Source organism: Calypte anna, chromosome 4 (assembly GCF_003957555.1).
Source record: "Calypte anna isolate BGI_N300 chromosome 4, bCalAnn1_v1.p, whole genome shotgun sequence".
In the NCBI taxonomy this organism is placed as follows: domain Eukaryota; kingdom Metazoa; phylum Chordata; class Aves; order Apodiformes; family Trochilidae; genus Calypte; species Calypte anna.
Window position 1 is genome coordinate 10781943 of NC_044247.1, and position 25537 is coordinate 10807479.

The window sequence follows — 25537 nt, forward strand, 5'->3', positions numbered from 1 at the left end:
GAGGTAGAAATGAAATGCAAATGTGAGATGAGCCAGACAAGCTTTTAAGAGAAGAATATCTGTGGTAATAACAAAGCTGTGCTTAAAGTGACATTTGTTGGTGAGATGTACAACTGACTCAGGGTCAGGTCTGTTTGCTGTCTGTAAAACACAGCTTTCAATTTTAGCGATTTCATTCTCTAACTCCCTGACTTCCAGACTATCAGGGAGCATTTGTGCCATGGCCCTAATTCCCATCTCCTGCTCACTTGGAGATGCCAGTTCCAATGCTCCTAGGGAGGGTTGCTGGAGGACACAGATCACCTCCACAGCTTTTGCAGTTGAGTTTTTTTTCTTCAAGTACAGAAAATGCAAGTGTCTGCTGTCAGATGTGCTGGAACAGACAGGAGAGAACACAAGGTATTTCTAACAACTTGCAATAGATTGTTGTTACTACTGCAGAGGAGAAGATAAGGTAGAGGAGAAAAGCTGTTGAATATTCCATATAGTGAAAACCACTGGAAACTGAAAAATAGGAAATATGTCTCCAAAAAGACATTTCTTCCTTTTTACTTCATTAAGCTAACATGAAGAGTTAGCTGAATACACTGTGACATTGAACCCTCCCTGCTCTTTGTTTCTATCACAATTCTGGTATGAAGTTCTGTTTTTAAAACAGAATGAGTAATTATTATTAAAAATTGACTGATTTTTGTATCTGACAATGCAACACCTGGGTTTTTAAATATTTAAAGAAGTGGAATTAAAAAAATATTCAGCTATGGGCTAGGGCGTTTTCATATCTTATTACCTGTAATAACTGCAAGTTAGTATTTTATGCCAATAAAACAATCTGTGAAAATTTTGGCTACTAGAATAAGGCTGTAATTGCAAATTAATATTGTAAAATTGTTGTGATAAAGAGAAAAAAACCAAATAGTTACAGTGGGAAAAAGTGGTAAGTTCTAGTTAACTTTTTTGTAAATACCTGAAGATTAAAAGCAAAGCAAGGAATAATTTCAACATAAAGAAAGTTTGCTTCTTCTGTGGGGAAAAAACTAAACCAGCATTATATATTTAAAGGCACTACTATAATGAAATTGTTTTGCTATGATGGGACAGAGGTAAAAAATGGATGCACACTGAAGTTCAGCTGTCACAGCATATAATTTGAACTGAACAGTTTATATTGCATAAATAATGATTTTAACTTACATTAAAAATGGATTTAATTTTAATGTTTGTTTTTTCTTGATGCTGTCCTTCCTAGAAGTAGTGGGTGTGATATATGTGTATATATATAAATATATATTTACAAGGATGTATAAACATCTAGCTACACCATAGTGTAATGATCAGGATTAGGAAATTGATATAAAAGCTGCTCCCTGTAGGACCCTTCCCCACCTGTCCCCGTGGGAGATGGTTGCAGCTCGGTGCTGTCAGATGCCTGGGAAAAACAATTCCCCAAAGCAGCTCTGGGCTTTTGGAATCTCCTTTGGGAAAACCTGGTGAGGCAGATGGGATCCCACAGCTCCCTGCTGGCTCCGTGGCTGTGAATGCTGCTGCTGCAAAGGCCACAGTTTGGCAAGGAAAATGACACTGTTTGGGATAGCAGATAGCATTTACCACTTAATGAACAAAACAGGCTGCCTAATAAAAGCAAAAAAGCCAAAATAATCACAGGCTCTAAATTTTAGCATAAATAATTCTGAAATTAATTAGAATGTAAACCACCAACCAGACTGTTTGTTCAGTTTGTTTTCTTTCTGGAGGTACATTTTTAAGCTTGAGAACCCAACAGAAAACACAGTAGAAACCTTAATCCAGTATACTCATCTCTGTAAACTTTTCATTGATTTCATCAGATAGGGAATCTGTTCAAATTTTGTAGTAATGTTTTTATGATTCCACTTAACACTGAGGTTATAACAATAATATGAATAAAAGTCCATGAGTTCCAGTCAGTTTCCCCTTCAAAAAGAATTTACAAGCTGAATATCCTTTATATGAATAACAATTAAAAACAATCAAGAGCCTCCACTTCTCCAGGCTAAACAAGCCCAGCTTTCTCATTTATGAAGTCCAAGACCTTCTTCTCCTCAGGGCTGCTCTCAATTTCTGTTCTGATCCTGGGGACTGTCCCAGCCCAAGTGCAGGACTTTGGACTTCATGAGGTTCACATTAGCAGCTGCACCATGCAGTGTGGGGCACCTCCAGACTTGCTGAGTGTGCAACTCAGTCCCACTGGACTTCATGATCCAAGTTTTTTCCAGCCTAAATGATTCCAAGATCCTATTTCTTTATTAAGCTATCAGTCCTAGAATATAGACCCTTAAAGGAGATCCCTGGTTTCCCTTTGGACACTGAACCACTGATTGTTACTATTTGGATGTGGCTGTTCCTTAGCAATCTAATATTCCATCCATCAAATCCAGCTCTCTCCAACTTTACTCTAAGAAAAGTCTTCTAGGATGCCTAAAAATGTCTTCCAGCTAAAACCAGCCAACAAAATCCAGTAGTGTTTCTAGAGATCAGTGTCCAAGTTCAGGTCTAGAGACTGGAACCTAAACCTGGACACATTTTGTGAATGGGAAAAAAATGGAACCACTACCATAATAAAATACAGCTATTAGCAACACTTAATGAAGACTTAAAGTAAATCAAAGAGTTTTAAGGCTGCTCTGTCAGATGTAGTTCATAGAGTGTCAGACTTGTCACAGTGCAGTCATGTTTTAGTTGGGTAATGATGGTAATCCCCTCCTCTGTGAGCAAAGGAGGCATCTGAGTAAGAGGCAATTGAACCCAATGTGACCCAATTCTCAGAATGTCTTATCACAAACTCCCAGTCTGCACAGTTTAACTTCTCTGGCTGCAGTAAATGTCTGGTGGAATTACCAGTATAATGGCTGCTCCAGTCACTTTATACCTAGGAGACTCTTTAATGCATCCTGCAATGTATTAACACTCAAAATTATACCTGTATTGATATTAATCAGGATCCATTTCCCAAATTACAGAAGCAGCCAAGCTTCCTAAATAAATTTGATTTGCTCTGCACTAGGAAAAAAGAGGCCACATCTGGATATGTGCTGCTTAAACTAAAATATTCAGTAATTTACATATTTCAGAAAAATAAAATCCTAGCTCCTGTTGTTTTTGCAAACTGTACATGTATTAAGGAAATGCATTCTATCCTAATGGCTGGGGACTGCAGTTTAAATAAAACATTGTCCAAATTTGTTTCTGCATTTTCTTTAAAAGCACTCTCTTTCTAAATCAGCAAATTAGGAACACTAAAACCAAAGCTGCTCACTATTTTTATAACATTTGCCTATCACTTTATGATATGAATCAAACCACAGTATAATAACCTACTTTATGTGCACAGACCACAGTATTTCTGAAAAAGTATGGGATTTATTAATAACTATGGTAATACTGTGCAAATATGCAGCATCATAACACAAATCAGAGTATATTATCTGAAACACCTCAAGTTTTTCCTATGCACAGCTTTCCTCCCCATTGTGCTCCCTTCCATTATAATTATCCCACCTTTCAGAAGCAAATTGTGTCACAATTCTTTCTTGTCTCCTGAGTCTATAATTTGGAACTTGTCACAATGCTTCTCAGCACTCCATATACTTCCCTCTTACCTTGTAAACAGACACATTACATAGATAGTGCTAAGATGAAATATTTAAACCTTAAAAACTTAACATTTGTACTATATTTTTAACTGCCAGAGGCAGCCTCAGCATTTCCATTGTAATCGATACATACACATGTAATCAAACATAATTAAGGGGCCTTGAAAAATAATTTGACTGAAAAAGCCATAAATTTCTGATGACAGAATGAGAACATGATAGTCTTTCCTTTAAAAACTGGAGTCAAAAAGACCATGAGATGAGCTACTGAAAGAGATGTTTTTCAAAATACTGAAATAAATTGTTAAAATTGTGTCAAAGTGTTAAGAAAGTCAAATAACTGGACAGCTGGTAAGAGGAAATCAGGGAAAATCAGAGGTTGAGCTTATATTCTGCAGTTACCTCCTCTGAAAACACCAAAAAATATATGGCTAGACTGGACCTTTCCAGATGAAGAAGAGAAGACCCTGGACATAGAGTGCAGATTTGTTGTTCATGGATCTCAGAAGTGTCACTGATGATGACAAAACTTGACCTGCTGTATGCTGAGATAAAACTGCACAGCATCCTTGGTTTTATTATGAAATGCTTCAGAGATAACAAAGAATTAACCACAGTTCTTATCCTCTGCCTGAACATTTTAAAAGTAGGTTTTGCATTGTAGCTCGGGCTGCAGATCTCTGAAACAACTGCATAAAGCTTTCTTGGTCTGTTTAATCCTAATGGAGTCAACATGATTTAAATTGTGTAATATCCAAGAACTCTCTGTAGTTTGGTAAGCTTGAATAAACTGGAACATCTTCATGTTTCTGTACATATTGATCTATGGAGAGAGAGACTGAGAATATCTCACTGCACTACAAGTATCTAAACCACAGGAAGGTATGAGGAAATTAAATTCATTACATTCAGCACAGGCATTTAAAAAATGCCCTACAACATTAAACAAATCCAATAGGCAATCTTCCAGTGGGGAACTTTTAAGAGAAAACTGCTGTCCCATAGCACTTCTAATTGACATTTTCTTCTCAACTCTATTTTCATGAGTTTAGCTCCAAACTGCCTAGAACTGAAACTGCATTTTTAAAACTTTTCTCCCTTTCAAAACAGATTCAATGTTTACTTGTATTTTTTGAGCAAAACTTTAATATTACAGTGGCATGAAACAATGAAACCTTCTCATAAATGTACTAATAGCAAGTCCTGAGTCTACTGCACCATCCATACATTATTCACCCTCTGCTAAGCTGACTTCTGTGCATTTTAATAGCTCCACTGCCAACTCAGAAAAAATACCAGAAGGAAACTAAAGCTGTGGCTCTGTTTCTTTTGTGATGCACTAGACCCAAAAGGATGAAGCAGGTTGGTCTGTTTTGTGGCTTTTCCCCTCAGAAGATAGATTTTCTCCAATTACTATGCTTCATATTAAGTAAGGACTGCATATGGCTTCAATTAAAAAAACATATGTAAACCAGGCATCTGTGCTGGCTTGACCTCTTCCATATGTGTATGGAAATAAGCTATGCAGAATATGCTGATTGGAGATCCTGAGATAAATAAACAAGACCAAAGGATGACCTAGTAGATATTACCTCCAAAACCATATTAAATCCTTCTAAAAGTGACTTCCAAATACTGGCTGCAGTAGCAGTGCCACCATGCCTGCTTGTGTTGTGTCCCAGTGTGTGCCATGCTACTGGTTACTGCCAATACATTATATCTCTCTCAGAAATACCTATATTACACCCAAATTCTCCTTGAAGTTTCCTGTTGCCAGTCCAGGGAACTCCACTGGCTTTATTTCAAGGACAGAATGTCTCAGGTTTTTGTTATACTTTCCAATATTCTGATCTTGATCCATCAGCTGCATCCTTCTCAGCAAAATCTGCTGGAAGCTGTTGCTGTACATGTGCAGTTCACTGTCAAATAACCACAAACCTTTATTACTTGCTACTAAAACCTTGTGGCCAATTAAACTCTGCTATTTATTTCACAATAATCATCGTTTTATATAAAGCCTAACCGACCAGTCAAAGGAAATGCATTTTTTTTAAGTACCTCTTAAAATTAATTAGACAGAAATGTAAGATGACAGAGCCTACAAGGTGAGTATGGAACACAAAAAATGAACTTCAAACAGTGGTGAACTTACACAAAGTTCAGAGAATCAATGATAGGTTTTTTGTTTTTTAAACATAAAGTCAACACTGACCGGCAGGGGGGGTTGGTCTAGATGATCTTTCGAGGTCCCTTCCAACCCCTAGGATTCTATGATTCTGTGATTTCACTTAGTTTCATGCAGAACTGGCAGTTCCATAAGCACTAATTCAGGGAACTTCTAGCAACTCACAGTGTAACATGGAGTGCTTTGAAAACTAAGTTTCTATGGAATTTATGAAAGAAATTGCTCCTTGCAAATGAGAAGGGCAATTTTTCAGTGTTTTCCATCACAGGGAAAATGCCACCACTCGACCTGCACTGACCTACTCCCTGTACTTCCGATGTGCAAAGAATCCCCATGGTAGAGCACTTGCTATAAGGGGACTGTAATGTGCACCCCATTCAACGGTGGTTCAAGGGTTGGACTCGATGATCTCTGAGGTCCCTTCCATCCCAGCCAATTCTATGATTCTATGACTGGTCAGTGTAGATTTTAAATCAGGATCCTACAGAAAACATGAATTATACTTAATTATATTTTTCTGCAAGATAAAAAAACTAAAGCTGATTGTAAATGCTCACAATATTGTTTATACCCAATTATTTAAAATATTATCTAAGTGGCAGTGCAATTATTTTTAATTAAAAAGACACCAATATATTTAATGTAGACCACTACAGAGATGACAATTTATTTGATGATTAAGACTTTGAACATATGAGCAAACCAAGAAAATTTCTGTATATCACTCACCTGCTGGGTTATTTTAAATAACTTCATATACATTTTAAATGGAATATTACTTTTTTCATTTAATGGGGAAAAAACTAACCTCTTCCTGCAATAGCCTGTACCAGTCCCAGCTGGCTAATTGATTTAAATCATATATTAAGATGTTTAATGCAATAGTATATGAGTAATGCAACAGTATATAAGTATTTTTAGGAGGAAAACACCAAACCCATATGCTAGTCTGCAAGAGCTGTATTTGTATGCTTTATTGAATAGAGCACTAACTTTGCAGATCTCCTGATAAGAAGAGGCCAGGAATGTTCAGACACATTTTTGTGACAATGATTTCAGCTCAGCAGTAAGAATTATTCAGCACGAAGTATCTACAATGGTCTAATAAGCATGGAAGACAGCGGCAGATAAAAGAGAAAAGTGACCAGTATTGAAACAGATTTTTTTGCACTGCTATTTTTCCCCTCCTTGTGCATGAAGAATTCAAACAAGGAGAAAAACTACAATAGCTCCTGACATGAGTCTGTTTTTTACAAGTCAGTGCACACACTGATGTCTGAGCACAGAAAATTATTGTGGATTTGCATCAACAATCAGTAATTATGTTTTATGTCAGCCAACACCGGAGCAGAAAAACTAATTCCCTCTGCCAGAGCTGTACAAAATTCCACTACAGAGAAGTTATCAGTTCCAGAACTTAATGCCTATGCCAAAAATTAACTAGACCCTAAGTGTAGCCCACAGCCAAGCCTCAAAGCATGTCTGACTGGGTTTATAAATCCAACCACTGGTTCTGACCTGTCTGAAATCAATATTTCTTTAGCTCCCAAAAGCTGGGGGACTCACCCAAACATACCTGGCCAAGACTGAATTATCTAAGCCACTTTTCCCAAAAGTTTCACTGTACTTTATTCTGCTGTGTGTGTTTACACAAATCCAGGCTACACAAACTTCAGTCTAAAAGTGCCAAATCAGTTCCTCTCAACACAAATGGAAGTCACAGTTTTGCATGCCAGCATTGACACCAGGGGTATAATAAAAGCCATTACAAAACCAGAATGATCTAAAAAAATTAACTTGACTTAACCAGGTCTGTAACTAACAGCTTCATCCCTTGCAAGATGGTCAACACTTGGTTCTCATTCCTCTACTCAGAAGCATACAAGAAGTTAAATACAGACTTCCCTCTAGGCCCTGTGAAAACATAAATGCATTCTCAGCTCACAAAAGTATCATGAAGGAAAGGAAAAGGTGTAAAGCATTATTTTATTGAAGAGAATGATGCTTGTTTTAGCATCCCTGAGAACCTCAAGATTTGTTTGTGTGGCAATCTTTAATCAAACACACTCTAATATTATTGAAAGTGATATTGAAATCTAGCAACTCTTTATCACGGGGTAAGAAATGCCACAGGACAGAGATATTACAAGCATCTTTCTCTGCAGAAAGAGAAAGATAGAAAAGAAAATGTGAGTCCTCTGATGCACAGCCTATCCATGTGTAACTAGCAGGCTACTCCATACACATCACACTGCAATCCTAGAAGCAATAATTCACATAAATTAATTGGATATGTGAATTCTAATTAATCCACAAAGACTAGGTAAGCATCCTTAGGAGACCACAGGGTAAAGTCCACAATACTGCAGACAAATCAAGTATCCAAATCTTGGCTAGCCTGTGGCTCAGGACACAGGGGAGCTCACGCAGAACAATTCAGAATATTGGAGCTAGGCAGCAAGGGAAGGAGGTTAAAAACCAGAAGCTGACTCTCCTGCTTTCTGCTGTCCACTGGTTTTGGCAAACTAGACTGCTGTGCAATAAAAGATGTCTTCTGAAACACAAAGAAGTCCAAGCAAAAGAAGCAAGAAACATTGGCTGAGCACTGCAACATTCAATGTTAAGGCAGCTGCTTTCAGCAGAAACAACCATGAAGTGCAACAGGGTGTTACTGTTGGGTTTTTCTTTTACCACTGAGTAGGAAAAAGGTCCTTTCCTTCATCTCTCCTGGGAACTGTGACCCACTATCATCAGCCCTGAAGAAACTGAACACCCAAGAAGGGCTCAAATTACAAACACAAGCATTGTTTTCCAGCTCAAGAGAAATCTGAACTGTGACAGAAACGAAGGGACCATGAACACCCCCTAAACCAGAGGTAGAACACCACACAGGAATCATAATGTATTCCAACACTACTTAGATTGAATTTCAGTCAGGATTTTTCCTCCTGGCCTACAGCAGACACACGTGGTTTTGCAGAACCAGATCATTTGCCTCCCTATTAATTTGCATACATTTCTTCTACTGCTTTGGCCTAATAAATAGGAATTCAATTTAACTGCACAGATCCTGGTGTCCTGTTCTCTACCAGTCAGGGGCAATAACTCATAATATGAAAAGGAATGAAACATTCATTGACAAAATGCCCCTGAGTTTACCCAGACATGCAACCAGAAATAAAATACATTAAGGGATTATTATAAATGGATTATTTCAGAAAATTGTAAAAAGTACATCTATGTTTCAGCAACAGGCAGTAGTTTTCCTGTAGTAGCCTGCTCACCAGCCAAGCCTGCAATGATTAGGATGCTCATTCTCACTGGTATTTAAAGAGATGCATGTTCAGACAAAAACTACAATTTAACACTTTTTATAGAACGTGGTTTTCCCCATTTTTGTAGAAAGGATTGTTCTGGGACAAGAGGAAATCTTTTTACAATGTCATCTATTTTGATTATGACATTAAAAGATGGGGAAAACAGAGTTTATTCTCTCTCAGTGGTCTCCTAACATTGACCTGCTGTGCAGGTGACTAATACACAAAAATTTAAGGAATTACATTTAAGGAATTAAATTTAAGGAAATAATTAAAAAAAAAAAATCAACTGACACAGTTGCCTGTATGTCTGCTAAGGGCACACTGTCTCATTTAACAGTGAGGGAATTTCATTTGTACCAGGCAGTCAACACAAATAATAGGTAATAACCTTCAAGGTTCTCCTTTTCCAGCTTATCAAGACCTTGAATTTCTTGCTTTTTACCAGTAAGACAAACCTATTCTCCATGTGCATGTGTAAAATACCTGTGCACAGCTGTACTTCAGGCTACTGTGATCTGTTTGGACAAACTCAACTAAAAATGGCAGCAGACTTCAAAAATAAAAAAAAAGACAATCCTTAAGAAAGAAAGAAGCAGCTAATTAGACTAAGCAAAATGTGATACATCCTTTCTAATATGTGGAATAATTAGCTAAACCATTCAAGAGCATTAATTCTGTGTTTTGGCACAACATAATAAATAGCACTGGACTGACAAAAGTTGAATTTCTTTTCCAGCTGAGATTAATAAAGCTTTCTGGATGTATATTTGTATAGACAAAACTAATGTATGTGCCAGGTTCCTCGTTATGCTGAGGAGATGGAATATCCCTTCACATCTCATTAAGAGAGATGGCTTTCCATTTCAAAGAGAGAAGAGTTATTTCTATCTGTTTAAGCACCTATATACATATATAAAAAGTGATGTTTCTTGTCTAGAATAATCACCTTTAAATAACCTCTGAAATATGGGGAGAAAATAAGTATCTGACATATTGAATGTCATATTAAAAATGAACCTGGATTACATATCTGGTACAGTGAGGGGAAATACTTTACAATATACTCATAGAATTGACAAACCAGAAAGTGTATTGGCAGGATAAAAGATGAAAAGGATCCCAGGAGAGATCATTGTATGTCTGGCCATTAAAAAAGTAATATTAATGTAATCAAAATTTCAATACTTTTAATTCAGAAAAAAACTCAAACAAAAACCAACCATGTCAATAGATAGAGAGGCAGCTATGAAAGTCTGGCTGCTTCATCTTCAGCATGGCACTTCAAAATACATTAGTGCAAAATGCTTTCCAGCTGACCAACTAAATACTACTACTCCTATAATTTTGTTAAAGAGATGCCCAATAAAGAAATATGTATGGTCCATACATTGTTTTTTTAAAAACAATTAAAATATTCAAAGCAAATTAAACTCATGCCAGCTGTTACAAACATGCTGACCCACAGGTGACTTGCTTTTGCCTTCTAGCAGAAAAAACTATCATGCTTGGATTGCTAGCTTTTCAGTAACTGCAGAGAGAAGTTTTCTAATCTTTATTTCTCCTTGAATGCTATCACAGCACAATGCCTAATTTAACTAGCCGAATGCCTATGAATTAACAGTGGTTTTAATTACTTGAGATACAATCTATATTTGAGCATGCTTCTCATCATGCATTCATTTTTCTTCCATTCATTATCCAAGTCTTTCTTCCCACTAGACTGTTTATATTTTAATTTGTGCAGACTTTTACAATATACTGACTCCAATACTGTCCTAATTAAATTAAATTTACTTGCATAGATTTGAACAGCAACCCTTGTTGACCTCAAAAATACTCCTTTTTCTTCTTTCCAATGTATTTTACTGTCGATCAAAGAATTACTTTCCCCAGGCCCTACTACTACTTCAGAGTCAGCCTTTGTGCAACTAGTCTTCCAATACACATCCAGATTAGGATTTCAGTTTTAATAAAATTACTGTCCCAAACCTAAATTGCCTGCATTTTTGAGTCCATTACTGTAATTTAGGTCACTTCAGATAAATAACTGCAGAATAGCTTCTGACCACACTAGTCAGAAAAGACTTTGGTTTTTAAGATAGGGCTTTTTCCCCCCCAGCCATCATTCCCAATTTTCTTCATAATTAAAACTCTATTCATAAATGTCTTTCTAGAATGGTCAAAGAATTGAAGCTGAAAGTATGGCTCACCTGTGGCTTTTCACTTCATAGCACATTAACTCAACCTGAGCAATCCCAACAAAGTGCCAGGACTTTCTTTCCTATAAAGAAAGACAGTACCACTTTCTGCCCTGCAGTATCACCCTTTCAGAAACCAGGTTATTCTAACATTTTAAATTATTTAATTTTTAAGGTAAAGTACATACTGTTACCACTCCTGCTATGCACAGGTGTATCAATTACTTTTATTTTTCCCTATTTACATTTCTTACATCTCCTTTCCTACTGCAGGTCATCTTCTTCAAATGTAGATTCATCTCTAGGCTGGGTTCTCATGTGCAATGTTAAAGAATGTTCTGAATTCAGCTTCCTTTCAAAAGAAAAATGATAACCTCTGTCTGTACCTGTTGATAGTAGCTTTTCTGACTTTATTCAGAAAGAATAAAATGGTTTGAATCACTTAGCCAGGACAAAATATCGAGTGTTTTTTTCTCATGTTTAATTGAGAGAAGTGGATATAAAATCATACTGAAGTCACATGGGTAATAATGAACCTTCCCTGCCTTTAATCACTTGCATTTGAGATTCTAACTAATAGGTGGTTTAGGACAGGGAGGGGGAAACTCAAGAGGTGCCTCCTTTAATTTTGTTTTTTTCTTGCACTTAGCAGCCTCACTGTGGCTCAGCATTCACCCATGTGCTGTGTAGGGCTATGGCAGAGGTATTGCCCTTGGATGTGTAACCCCCCAGTCAACCCCTCCCCATCCTGCCAGCAGCCAGAGGGATGATTTCCAAGCCCTTTGGGAGCACACAGCAGCACAACATGCATTTTTGGAGTGTTCCAAGAGCTGAGGTGAAGGCAGGCAAATTTCTCTTGGTTTCCTGATGCCACAGGGCTGTTCCTCAGCTCAGCCCACGGCCAAGGTGCAGCTGAAAACCTGCTGCATCACTGAGCCTGAGCTCACCTGAGAGATTTCTACAGCACATTGGAGCTGTTTCTGCTTAAAGCATTACCCAACCCAGCTAGCTAAGATGGAGTGGAACATCCTGCTAATGCTGCCTGGAAGAAATAGGTCATGGAGCTTGGACACTGCCAATTGCCAAAGAGAAATCAATTGAGAAATCCATGTTTGGAAAAATAAATAAAGAAATAAAAATCAATGCTCTGTGCCATGGCCCAGGGAGTGGCTGATCTGCAGAGTACAGAGTGGTGCTGACACAACTCAGTGCTGCCTCTGATCCTCTCTGGGTGCTCTGCCAGCACAGGCCTTGCTCAAGGGGAGAGACAGAGAGAACAAACCCATCCTTCCTGCTGCCATCACCCCTCCACATGGGGACTTTTAGACCAGATTGTTTGAACTGATGCTTCCCCTCAATTTTTTTTTTCACAACAAACTTTAAAATAATAATAAGAATAAAGCCTACATATATATGAACCTATAAATATACTCTGTGCACCTTGCCTACATGAAAACAAACCCATATAGAATACATTAACGTATTGACATCTCACTGACTGGGGCTGTATTCCATCTGCCCATAAGTTGCATTAAATTTCCTTATAATGTAACTCAGGAGGAAATCAGAGGTAAAATTGCATGCTCCTGATTCAAATAATTTCTGATTTGTTTGCTCCTGTTTAGTGGCACAAGCAAAACACAGCTACCCCTATACCCTTTTAAATTACTTTTTATAGAAGAGCTTCCCTCTTTTTGTAGTCCAGCCTAGAAATTCAATAGAGAGATGAACTCCAATTGACAACTTCCCCTCATCACTTAACCAGCATTAAGCAGTCAGAATTTAGTGCAATAATCTATTAATCTTTCAGGATTTAGCACAGAATAAGAATACAATTGTTATATTTTTAGAAACATATTTCAATTGTTAATGAATGCAGCATCAGTTCCCATGCCATTCAATTATTGTCTTTATTTAAAATAATTAAGAGTAATTCTTAATGATGCTTTTTGGTTACATAGCTGAAAATTCTGGTAAAATACTGCAGATTGAAAATAGATATTATGCTTAGGTTTGTAAAAGTTTTATTTGTGGTCCTGGCCCAGTAAGAAGTTGCAGGAATTGAAGAATGTGTTGTGCATAGCAGGAAGGCAGAAATGTCAGAAGGGAGAGAATCCCCCCAGGAGCAGAGCTGCAGGCAGCAGGCTCACCCAGCAGAAAGCACATGGAATGGGCAGGAATATAAAAATTTAGGAGGTGGGGGGGAAAGCAGGCATCTTGTAGACAGAGTGAGAAAGGAAGGGCAAGGGCTGATAGTCAGGAGGCTAAATAAATGATACCAGGAGCTGGAGAAGCCCCATCCTGCTTTAAAAGAAAGAAAGGAAAAAAAAAGTCATGAGATGTCACAGCAAGAAAAGAGCTGCACTATTGACCAGCAGCAAGGCAAGGATTTAAAAGGTAAAGTTTCTTTGTTCAAAAAGGAAAAAAAAAAAAAAAAAAAAAAAATCAGCAAGGGTCCTCCTAATGGGCACACAGACTGAAGGGAGTTCTTTTCCCAGAGAAGACTTCTTGGGTCTGCTATTTTTGCCTAGCATCAGGGCATAGCACTGTGTTGTTCTTTAAATAACATAAGATGGTGGGGTATCCAGGTTCCTTTGATGGTGGGAAACAATGTTTCAGAGGAAAAACTCTTGAGGTTGATTCTAAATGTTGACAAAACACAAAAGCTTGTTTGGTTATGCAGGATGCACCACTTACAGGTAGGGCTGTCAAGGCCAAAAGCATTTCTCTGGTTTGATCTCTGTGTTACTTGGTTTGCAAGAACAGATCTCAAGTTACATCAAGTGTATTTTGTAATTGGAGGCACTTGCAAGAAGCACATGAATCAGAAAAGGCACTTCATACTGCTTTTTTCTAAGATCAAGTGCATTTTTTCCCCACTTGTTTTCTATTTTACTGCCAGTTACCTTGTTGGAGACAAATTATCTTATCAAAATCCCACAGGATAACCCAGCTTGTGCAAAAGCAGAACTCCTGATAAAGAATTAAAATACCAAGACTGTCATATGTAATTTACATATATAATCTTAGTACTTTACTTTCTTATATTTTTGAATATTCTTTCACCTGTTCACCTACACAAAGTTATTTTTTCTTTAGAATTAAATTAATACATTGCATTTCATTAGGTTGTAGGAATTAACGGGGAAAAAAAAAAGAATTTTCTGAAATCAATTTTTTTGTTAAGAGGCTAACTGAATTAATAACCAGTTATATGAGAAAACTGTTCCTCCAAATCTGGATGCTTGCAGGCTGCTAAAAAAACCCCAAACAAATAATAATAAAAAAACCACAACAAAACCAACCCTTTTAAAATGACACGTGTGCACTTTGAATAAAGTCAATTTTATCATTCCCATCTTGTCTTAAAGCTCATTTTAAACCATCTTCCAGTCTAAATAGCAGACCTTCCACCTCCTTACCACCATCTTTTTGTATGCTGCCATGGTTCAAACACTCAGGTTTATTTTTTTTAGTGTACTGTGGTGAATATCAATGAAATAGGAGGGCAGATGGGATGTAATTACAGATCCACATGGAGGCCAGTAGGGAAAGTCAATGGCATTTGAATGAAAGACCAAGAAAGTCTGAGGAAGAGCAATAAAAGATCATCATCCATAATCATAAAATGGATATTTATAGGTTCTTTACAGCTGAGAGAAGCTTTCTGTCCTGTCATGAAGCAAAGCCACCGTGTCTGTAGAAGCACACAGTCTATTATTTGTCATTTGGAAATGTGTAAACCCAGATTACTGAGATGATTGATGCAAGAAATCCCTTACCAATGCACATAGCAGATCAACTGCTTCCAGGATCAGTTCTTGGTGGCCAATGCGAGTGACTCCCAGCTCCTCCAGCTCTTGGTGAGTGATGTGCAGCAGCTGCTCACCAGTGATCTTCTCCCGTTCAAAATTTTTTATGTATTGTTGGAGGCAATCATCAAGGCCTGTTGAAGAAAAGCCAGCAATGCATGTTCAGAGAACAGAAACAATAATTCTGCCCTTCACAAATACAGAGGTTTACCTGGAATACAAGTATAATTTCTTGTTGGGATCTACTGGGGAAAATGTGCAATAAATTAAGTTGCATAGTGTAGAACATGATGCTTGAGAAGTTCATATTGACAATATTTTCAGTATTATTACACATTTTAATGCTAACTTTCAACCTTCATGGTACTTATTAGGGAAACGGGGAAAGACAAAGCAGCACAGAGGGACAAGATAAAAAACTTTATAATATAAAGATCTAAATGTTAAGTTTAAGTTTAGCTTATGATTAGAAGAATATTCTTCCTTCTATTCCTCTTTTAGGATTTTTTCTATTCTCAGGTTTTAAAACAGATTATCTGAGACAGAGAAATCAATGCCTTAGATTTGCCCTGCTGAATATTACCACATTAAGTCTCAGTTCAGCCAACATAATTCAGGTGAGACACAAGGTTTGTGAAGATATAACAATTAAATAAACCAAAACAATGTATTTGTTATTTGCTCCATAAATACAGGAGGATTTATTGCTCTTTCCTGAAATTAATTTATCTTTCAGAGCCACACAGTTATTTACTTTGTAAACTGATAGTCCTCAGTTATCATGCTCATTAATCATTTTCCAAGTAATGTGAACAGCTCATAGTCATTAATATTTGTATCCCCATATAAAACTGGGTTAGTGATTAAAAATGTCATATTTCATGTTGTTATTCATAAGCATGAGGTAGTTTGGTTTCTTTGTTGTTACTTTCTTTAACCTAAGCCTTTCCTCTGTTCCAGAATGGTTTGCAGACAGGAACCTTTTCCCCTCCACCTGTCAATGTCAATTAATTAATAATTTTATGTAAGTAAATTTCAGCCTGGATTGGTTGAAGACCATTCCCTCCAGGTTGAGAATTTATTACTTTACATTTGAAATTCACATTTATGTTCTCTGCTTGCTGAAGAACAATTCCTAGGATCAATTTCAGAGCAAATTCCAGAACCTGAGCACTTCAGATTTGCTTTTACTGAGTATTTGCCTAAAACTCATCAGAAAAAGACATCGAAATTGATACCAGAAATTGAATTATTTTGAAGAAATGTGAAACAAATTAATTCTAAAATCTAGTATCAGTGGGCACAGAGTATTCAGAGCATTCAGAGAGATTTAGAACCAATCAAATGAATGTGAACTCCTATGAAAACTGTGCAGCCAGATGTATTCAATGTGCCTTTGTGCCAGAGAGGATGTATGACAGAAGAGCAAAATATGAAATTTGTATTATTCATACTGCTCTGTAATAGCTCCCCAGGGCATCTTTAGGAGGAGTTTACTTAATAGTGCAAACAGTATGGCAGTTGACAACAGAATACAGAAATACATCACTGAAGGAGCAGGCTGTCTCATGGCATGACAGCATCTAATAAACACACACACACAAAGATAAATTTGTCCATTGCTCTCTGCTTTTCTGTCTCTCTCACAGTTAGGTTTTGTATTCCACTGTTTCTTTTCTTGGGATGCAAAATTTTGTGTTTGGTAGCTGTGAGGTGTTATAAAGCAAGAATTTAGCTATCAGTAGCTTGGATTTTTTTTTTTTAATTTTTTTTTTTTTAACATGGCTATAATTGGTTTTAGCATGAAAATATCAAAGATGCAATTAGAAGGAGTACAGAAGATCATTTTGACTCAGACCCAAATGGAATATTACCTCAAGCCACCGAGGCTTCATTAGTGCTCTTTATGCAATTTTCTCCATATAATTTCTGTTTACAGATAAGACTTTAATCAGTGAAGATTCAGTGATTCAGTGAAGATTCACTGATTAAAAAAGGGGCATCAACTCTGACGTGGAAGTAAATAAACTGCTTTTCCCAAGTTACAGCATCAGGCAAAAACCAAAGAGGTTTGCAGTTCTGTTCCTACACATTCTTAACTTGTGGGGGGGCACAGTTTGTAAGTAACCAATATATCCTTCAGTGAGATAAATGAATCCAAGGAAAAGGTTTAAACAAGGATGATTACTGTAAAGCTGAGACTTCAGCATCCCTGATGAGAAGTCTGCCACCTGTTTCTTCCCATTTTGAAGGAAAAGAAACTTTCTTCCATCAACATGGACCAGGAAAACTTTCTCTCTGCACTGGAGGAGCCAAGGAAAATGTTTACTGCAAACAATGATTTTGCAAGCGGGGAATGTGGCAAATTGCATAAATCATGGAAACATGAAAAGGAAAGGAGGCGGAAAAAAAGATAGGGAGGAAGGACAGGGAAAGAAAAGCCATTTAGCTTCAGAATGTTTATTTTCTGAACTGCATAACTGAGAGAAAAGGGATCATTAAAACAACAAACCAAACCTAGATGTTATAAGAAATTCTCAAATCAGATTTTTGCTGGCTTTTTGATGCATTAACTCAGAGCAAATGTTATGAAAGAGATGGTGCATGTTGTGGGCAATAAGATTCACTGAGATTAAAATGAATCTTTCATTGATGTCAACAACCATCAGGTTTGTCTCTCATTAAAGGCACAGACATAGCTGTGTCTTACATAAAGATCTGTTCTCTCCTCTCTGGCATTAGACAGGGATATTGCAAAAAAACTACAAAACTAAAAGAAAAGCAGAAGTTGTTGCCCTCTTTGCATGGAAGCCAAATGATGTGGAGAGGAGAGGTCTCACAGGGGAGAAATGTGGTGACAGGAACTCTGTCAAGTGGGATCCATCACCAAAGAAAAATGATTTCTAAGTTTAGAAGTCTGTTATTTTCCATTTTCCACAAATATCTCCATAAATTATACTTAATCTCTTCTCTTTTTTTTCAGATATTTCAAGGGATTTTTTTACTCATTGCAAATAATGCTGGTTTTGCAATCTATCCTAAAAATTCCTGACCAAATGATGGTTATGTTCAAACTCCATCATTATTCCCAGAGGGAAATCTGTAGCAGCTGGCTTGAGCAACAGAACTCTGCCTGTGAAATGCAGGGGTTATAGGGAGGGCAGACAGGGAAGGTCCTTGCCAGTTCAGCTTGTCACAAACATGACTGCTCCCACGAGGTGATCCTCCTGACAGGAGAGGCTGTACAAAACAATTCTCTCTCTTCCCAAAGTGCAATGTTGCTCATTCTGCTTTTAGGATGAAACAGAAGGAAAACACCTCGGCAGAAATACCACTCCTGGCTTCTGCAGTTTAGCACTGACCAAGGAAGTGTCACAGTCCACTTAAAAGCAGTTTGGCAAAGAAGTCGAAACCGATTTGATGAAGGTACTAAGAAAGCATTTAAGAATTTTCCTAATTACAATATTGCTTTTTTAAAAAAACACACATGGCAGAAGACTAAAATCACAATTGCACAAAGTTTTAGACTCAACAGCAAATCTGAGAAGTGCCTGTGGAATCCAGGTCTAAAGGACAACACCTAAAAGTCAATGGAACTTCCTCAGTTTGTTCAGGATTACACCTTGGCCTGCCAAGAGTAAATTAATATTCCTATTAATGTATCATTTCACTAACACAACCTATACAGTAATCATATCTCTCTTGTTGCAGAATGTGGGGAAAGAAAAATCAATAAATCAAAGTGAAACAGGGACAAAATCAATTTTCAAATGTTGTGCGAGGTGTTGAGGAAAATGCACTAAAGGTGCTGTGTCCTTCAGTGGAGAGAAATGGAAATGTCTGTGCAGGTTTGGGAGGGCAGAAGTCTCATGTGATGGAAGAACAGAGCTGAAAAGAACACAACCAGCAGTACAGGAGCTGAGATCTGAGCCTCTGGGGTCATCTCATCATTCCAAGGAACACTGATTGTACTGAAACTACCTCTGGGTAAAGGGGGGGAAAAAAAGGACAAACTGCAAGAAAGAGAATAGAAAAGGTAAGAGACAGTCAGAAACTGTGTGCCTGGAGAAAAGGCATGGAGAGGCAGACTGCTGCAGGAGGTTTGGAACCATAAGAAAACCATTTGTTTGATCCCTGCTGGTTCTGCCAAGTGACCAGGAACATTATCTTCAAGCTACACAGGAATCCAGCCCAAAAAATCATCATCCCCCACTTCCCACTCCAGATTCCACCAAGAAAGGACTTCCTAGGCAAAGCAACTTGCAGCTCAGACCATTAGCCGTGCACTAATGGAAAAAAAAAACAACCCACAAATATTTTTGTGCTGGAAATTATCTAAGTCATTGGAGAAGGCAGCACAAACTTCTACTCCTGTCATGACCTCCAGTGTACATCTGCAGCTCTGCTTAAATACATCCAGAGGTTAACAGTATCTACAGAGTTCAAGTAAAGAAAGCAAAAAAGCTGAGACTTATTTCACAAACACAGCAAACCAAGTGGTATTTTCTATATAAAACACTCTTTAGCAGCTGGTGGAGAATGCCTGGTTCCTCCTAAATGGAATGTTATGGAATACACACATCAATTCAGGAATGTTCTTGATTAAAAAAACCAAAAAAACAAAACCCAAAACCCAAAGCAAGCCTTTGATTTATTTCACAGGGCTTAGGCTCAGTGGATCTTTTTCAGTTCTTATATAAGTTGTAACAACGAAAATCATCAGGTGGATTTTGTATTTTTTTTATTGTCAATGACGTTAAAAGCTTTTTAAGAATTATTCAGCCCAGATAAAGAAAAGGCATAATCCTCAGGGCTGTGTTCATACTAAGCTGACTGTCAAATATCAGTTATTTGTTCTTGAGCCGTTTCAGGAGAAAAAAAAACATGTTTGGAGTGCCTGGAGTCAAGGATCTTCATACCCCTGCAGTTCAGAAAGAGACAAAGATAATGTGCCTCTCTAAAACACCAAGTTTGGGGTGTTTCAGACCTAAACTTTCCTTAAATTTAGAATTTAACTAAAACCTAGGAAGTCTCATGCAGTATTTTGCATCTCTAAGCCTACTTGTATCTAATCCGTTGCACTATAGAAGGTTGGTTACTACATTTCATACAAAAATTACATTAGAAAAGTCACAAGTTGTAGCATGAGTGCACAGACTCAGAAAAATGGAAGAATTAAGATTATTTTAAAAATAAAAATAAACAGTCCATCCATTCTGGCATTACTGACCTTGAAATGCTTGACTGTGCAAATATAAGGTATTTAAATGTTGCTTCCCAGATGAGTTTCCTCTGTGGCACTCTAATATTCACACAGATACAGATGGATGTTTCAGATGCAAATTCAAGCAGACTTCTGCTCCTTGAATTTACAGATCCATCATCTGCATGAACTACAGCAAGATAAACCCTTGGAATAAATGTTTTCCAGATACTGGCTGACACCAAAAATGTTGATTTCCAACCCAGGCTTCAGAGTGGATTGAAGTTGAGTGGAGAGAAACTCTCCCACTTGCCCCAGACTTCTGACTGAGTCTGTTTTCCTTCTGTCCCTCTCCTGCTGGACCCCAACCCCACACTGTCCCCAGCAGAGCCCCCTGCAGACCAGCAGCACCCACCCAGGACCGTTCTCCCCCCTTGGCTGCCCTTCTACTCACCCTTCAGCAGTACCCCACCCTCTCAATCCCACTTACAGATGTCCTCTCACCCTCCTCATTTTTAACACAAAATTCTCATTTTCTCCTCCTAGCAAAATACACAGAATTTTCAACTCCATTGCCAAGCTTCCATTTCCAGATGTCACTTTTTTTTTTTTTTTGTCTCCTCCACACTCTCCCTATTCTTGTATTTTCTGAGCATGAATTATTTCTCTGTACCAGCAGGGAAGCAGTGTTCCAAGGGCACAAGCTGAAGGGAGATGGAATCTTCCAACCCCAGGTCCTCTTCTCTCCCCAGAACTGGCCAGAGTTTCACTTGCAGGGAGAGATCTCAGCCACAAGAACTTTTTGCAAAAGGGAAACAATCCTCAAGAATTTTAAAAATCTACAGCAAGTTCCTAAGCAAATAAATACCCTTCCTCTCTTCTCCAAAGTGTCCTTTGTGAATGAGGGCAAGCATCACAACCACTTCACCAAAAGTTCATGTCTGACACACAAAGCATCCTCCCAAGCTCTACCCCACATGGGGATACTACATCAATTATGTCGATTTTTTTCAATTTTAATAATTATTGTTTTAGAGTGGCTAAAACTGGCTTTCCTGTAATCCCAGTGTCCATAGCTACAAGCTTTTTTTGGCAGCATTTTTCCAAGATGATTACTCCAGCATGACAAAAGCTCTTCTGAAATTATTAATATTTTAAGGGTTCAGAGGACCTGATAAGGTTTTGTAAGGGGATGTGTCAAGGAGTGTTAATAACAAATGAATAAATGGCTGCACTTATAAAATTTGATTTAATGATATGCCATCACCCTTAAACTGACATTTACTTATATGAAGTCAATTACTTAATACAGTTTTGCCTTCATTATCTATGACTGAATAATAGGAAGGGAAGACTTTGTAACTGGCTCCTCACCAGCTGACAGGAGGTGTTGACAGAACTAATAAATGGCACTTTCAAGTATCTTGCTGGAGCTACACCTGACCTGAAAGCTGTTTCTGGAAGAAAAGCATCCCACTCAGAATGTATCATGTTCTAAGCCACAAGAGTATGCTCCTTGCTGTCACATTTCACCATCTTGACCTCAAGATACATCACTAGTGAATTTCCCATAAAAGTGATGGCACACAGAAGTGCCTTTATTAGCTCTCCATGCTAATAAAAATGTAAATCTTTCTTCAGGTTCCTTGAGAAGGGTTTAACAACAGTTGCCAGTCATTTCTACTACTGTTTTGATTTGTACTTGAGCAAAAAAGCAGAACCAACATAATTATTAAACCCTCAAAAAACTCTTTACCTATTCAAGAAAGAGCAAATATCTCTGCATCAGAACAATTCTGGTGATGACTGAATACTAACAAATATTAACAGTTAGAAGAAATAACATCTACCCTGCATGCATTTTAAGCATGTTTCTTAAGATAGAGAATTGATGGGATCTGGTTTTGTATTCCTTCTTCTTGCAATGAGTGCCTACATTTGCGTTCTCCTGTCCCCTTACTGGAGGGCTGTGGCATGGGTGACCCAGAGTCTGTCCCAGTTCTGTTTCCAAGATGTTTCTGCAGTAAGCACTAACCTGCTGCCAAAGATGATGGGGAAAAAACAACAAATTTTAAAAATAAATTAAAAAGTTAAAAACTATCAAGAAAGGGAAAGTATTCTTTGGTGGAATTACTAGGAAATCAAGTATATCCTTCACTATAACCTAAGGACACTGAGGTGGGTTTATTTCAGACCCTTGTTGTCTCCAAGGTCAGAAATTCTAACAAGAAAGGAAAAACATTAACTGTGTTCTCACATACAAGGACTGATCTTAAAAGCAAAAGCACTAGAACAAATACCTATAAATGAAAGTTCCTTTCTCCACCTTCCAAGGATTTATCCACCTTGCACTCCCTACAGGAAAGTCTTAATCACAGACTGACCTTCAAAAAATTACAGTTTGATATCACACAAAAGCAAACAGAAGTATCATGTCAAGCACGTTTTTGTACGAGTAATGCAGAGATATTCCCCACTTGTCCTGCCCTAGCTGTGAAGAGAAGAAATCCTGAGGAGAGAGATAAATCTGTCTGAGCTAGTCAACAGAGTGTGGGACAGAATTCGTGGGATTTAAAGGAGACATTTAAAGTTGAGATGAAGCCCTACCTTAAATTTAGTTCACAGTCATATTCAAAACCATCCAGGCAGAGTGGCACAGAGCCCCCAGAACAGTGGCTTCTCTGAGCAACACACATCTAAGGAAACTCTATTTTCCTGAGGTCTGTGTAGGGCTGCAAAACCTGATGAACAAAGAAAACCTGGGGCTGGGCAGCCAGAACCCCCAGAACACATCCTCTGTCAGCAAGGGCCAACAAGTGCAGAGCTGGGAGCTGGGAAGAGACCTGACACTGAAGAATCAAACAGAAAGGACTACAGAGGTTCCAGAGCCAAAATGCATTAATTCTTGTTTCAAATCCCCAGCCATATTTTGATTAAAATCCTAGATATCAAAAGAACAGCCAGATCCAGTGGAGGTATTTATGGTGAAAACCCCAAACCAGGAAGGCTGCTGCTCTACACAATTCCTTCAGCAACTCTGAGCTAAACACAGCTTGCTAGAGTTAATTGCTCCTAACTGCTTAAGTAAAGAACCTGATCTAAGGTTGTCAGGAATTGGAGATTTGTCAGGAAATTCACAAACTAGGAATAAAACTGTTAAAGTGGCAAAAGTAGGCAAAGGGAAGAAATCACAAAAGAAAGAAATCAAACTGTAAATCCTATTGAAGAAATAAGCTTTTCTCCTTCTTTATATTTACCCATTTTTATTCTACCTGTTTATGCTACTTAATTACTCCAGACAAATTTCTTGCAGTTGCTACTGAACAGGGTGAGAGTTAGAAATTGTTATTCACTGCCACTTTTCATGTAGCATCAGATTAAGACAAACTATGTCTCTGGCTTCAGCTACATGATGAAAAATATTACATCTTAAATCACTATTATTTTGTGGTTTAATTCTGAATTCTAAATGTTTTGTGATTTGATCTGGCCATAGCTTATCCAAGATTAAATACTTCTATGAAGCAACATGAAACTAGCAAGAATTTTATCATATCTAAAGAAATATATAGCTGTAAGTCCATGAATAAAATATGACTACAGCTCAATGTCTAAGAAAATTTTAATCTGCCCAGCAAAGCAATAAATTTATTCAGTGCATTAAAAATATAGTAAAATCAAGTGATTACAAAACATTTCAAAACCACAGGATATCACTCATATCTTTGAGAAACTTTTTAATATGCTTAAGATGATTAATTCTTTTACACAACAACATGAAGAAGAAAAAAAAGAAAAAAAAAAGAAAGAAAAAATAAAAAAAAAGGATATTGGTGAGGACTAGCACCTGAAATTTAAATGTTTACAGGGAAGCATCTGACTGGCAATACTACAGAGTTCCCATCCACTGCTGCAGGCATAGAGCCCAGACTGCCCCAGAGAGAACTAAAGCAGTTCTCAGACCATTCCTCATTGTTTTTCTGACATCAGACAAGGAGTAGGAGATAGTAATGTGCCAGGAATGAGAGCTGTCCACAAAAGCTCTAAATAGAGCTGCCGGTGAGAAGGGAAATGGACAAACTCCCTGACAGCACAGACCCAAGAACCCAGAGCAATGGGCTAGGTTATCTGAGCAGGAGAAATTAATTCTATGTCAGAAAAAGTAGCACAATATGGAATTACATGTTGGGGGACATTCCTTTTGGCTTCTCAGGGAGCAGGCTGCTGCACTACTCAAGCTCTCTTTCCCAGTAAAGTCTCCAAGAAGAAAAGTCTCTTCTATTTCACAAATGCCAGAGAACTGCACATAGAGAGAAAGGTCACCCAGCTCCAAAGTCACACTTAGAAGTGCCTGGCTCCTGTCACGTTTTCCTTCTACACCTAGTGCCACCAGCACAGGCAGACACACTTTAGATGTCATCTTCTGGTCTTGGAACACAACCCAGAAGCTCAAGTAGGAGCAGGCTATGCAAAGAATAAGAAAAAAAGTGAGTAAGCAAATAAATTCATCTACTCCAGGCTTCTGTATATAATAGCTCTGAGCAAAAAAAGAACAAAAATAAGACTGAGGTAATCCCAAAAGATGAAGAGACATGACTTTCATATTTAAGAAACATTTTGTCTTTAAATCATTGGGATGAACTTTTCCTGCACTGTCATATTTCTGGACTTCTAAAAATATGACATGAAAGACAACAGCATTTCTTAGGATATTCCTAATTCTCAGTGAAAATGTCCTCTGTCACCTACTGCTCCAATTGTTTAATTGTTTTTTCCTATTGGAAAACTGAGAGGTAAATCTGGGCACACCAAATCTCTCTCAAGAAATCAGGAAGAAGCTCAGAGCATCCCAGATGCAACCCCTTTTATCTTCCCTACTTTTATGTGTTAGTAAAAATGCAAACAAAGCTTGGAAAGCTTTTAATGAGTGTTACAATTGATTTCTAAAGGAAATGTTACCATCTTTAACAAAGGGTTCCAGCCCACCACTACTGATGAAATGCTTACAAAGAGGTTGTAGCAGAGGTGGTGAAAAGTGCTGGATGAGCAGGAGGAATTTGTTAAACCACTGGCCCGTGGCTCACTCAATCAAAAGAGCAGGCAAAGAGCAAGTGTAACTTGGTTGCTAATTCTCCACATCACAGCAAAAATTCAGGCAGCTTCATCACTGAGAGGATTTAGCACCCA

The 25537-nt window shown here is 37.8% G+C and overlaps 1 protein-coding gene across 1 annotated transcript in view; it reads right to left on the bottom strand.

Moving 5' to 3' along the window:
* Positions 1-25537, bottom strand: part of LOC103528412 (connector enhancer of kinase suppressor of ras 2) — a 155775-nt gene that overhangs the window by 81208 nt on the left and 49030 nt on the right. Inside the window, exon 2 of the mRNA XM_030449060.1 lies at positions 15118-15281. Within this exon, the coding sequence (XP_030304920.1) occupies positions 15118-15281 (164 nt within the window). The remainder of the gene's footprint in view (positions 1-15117; positions 15282-25537) is intronic.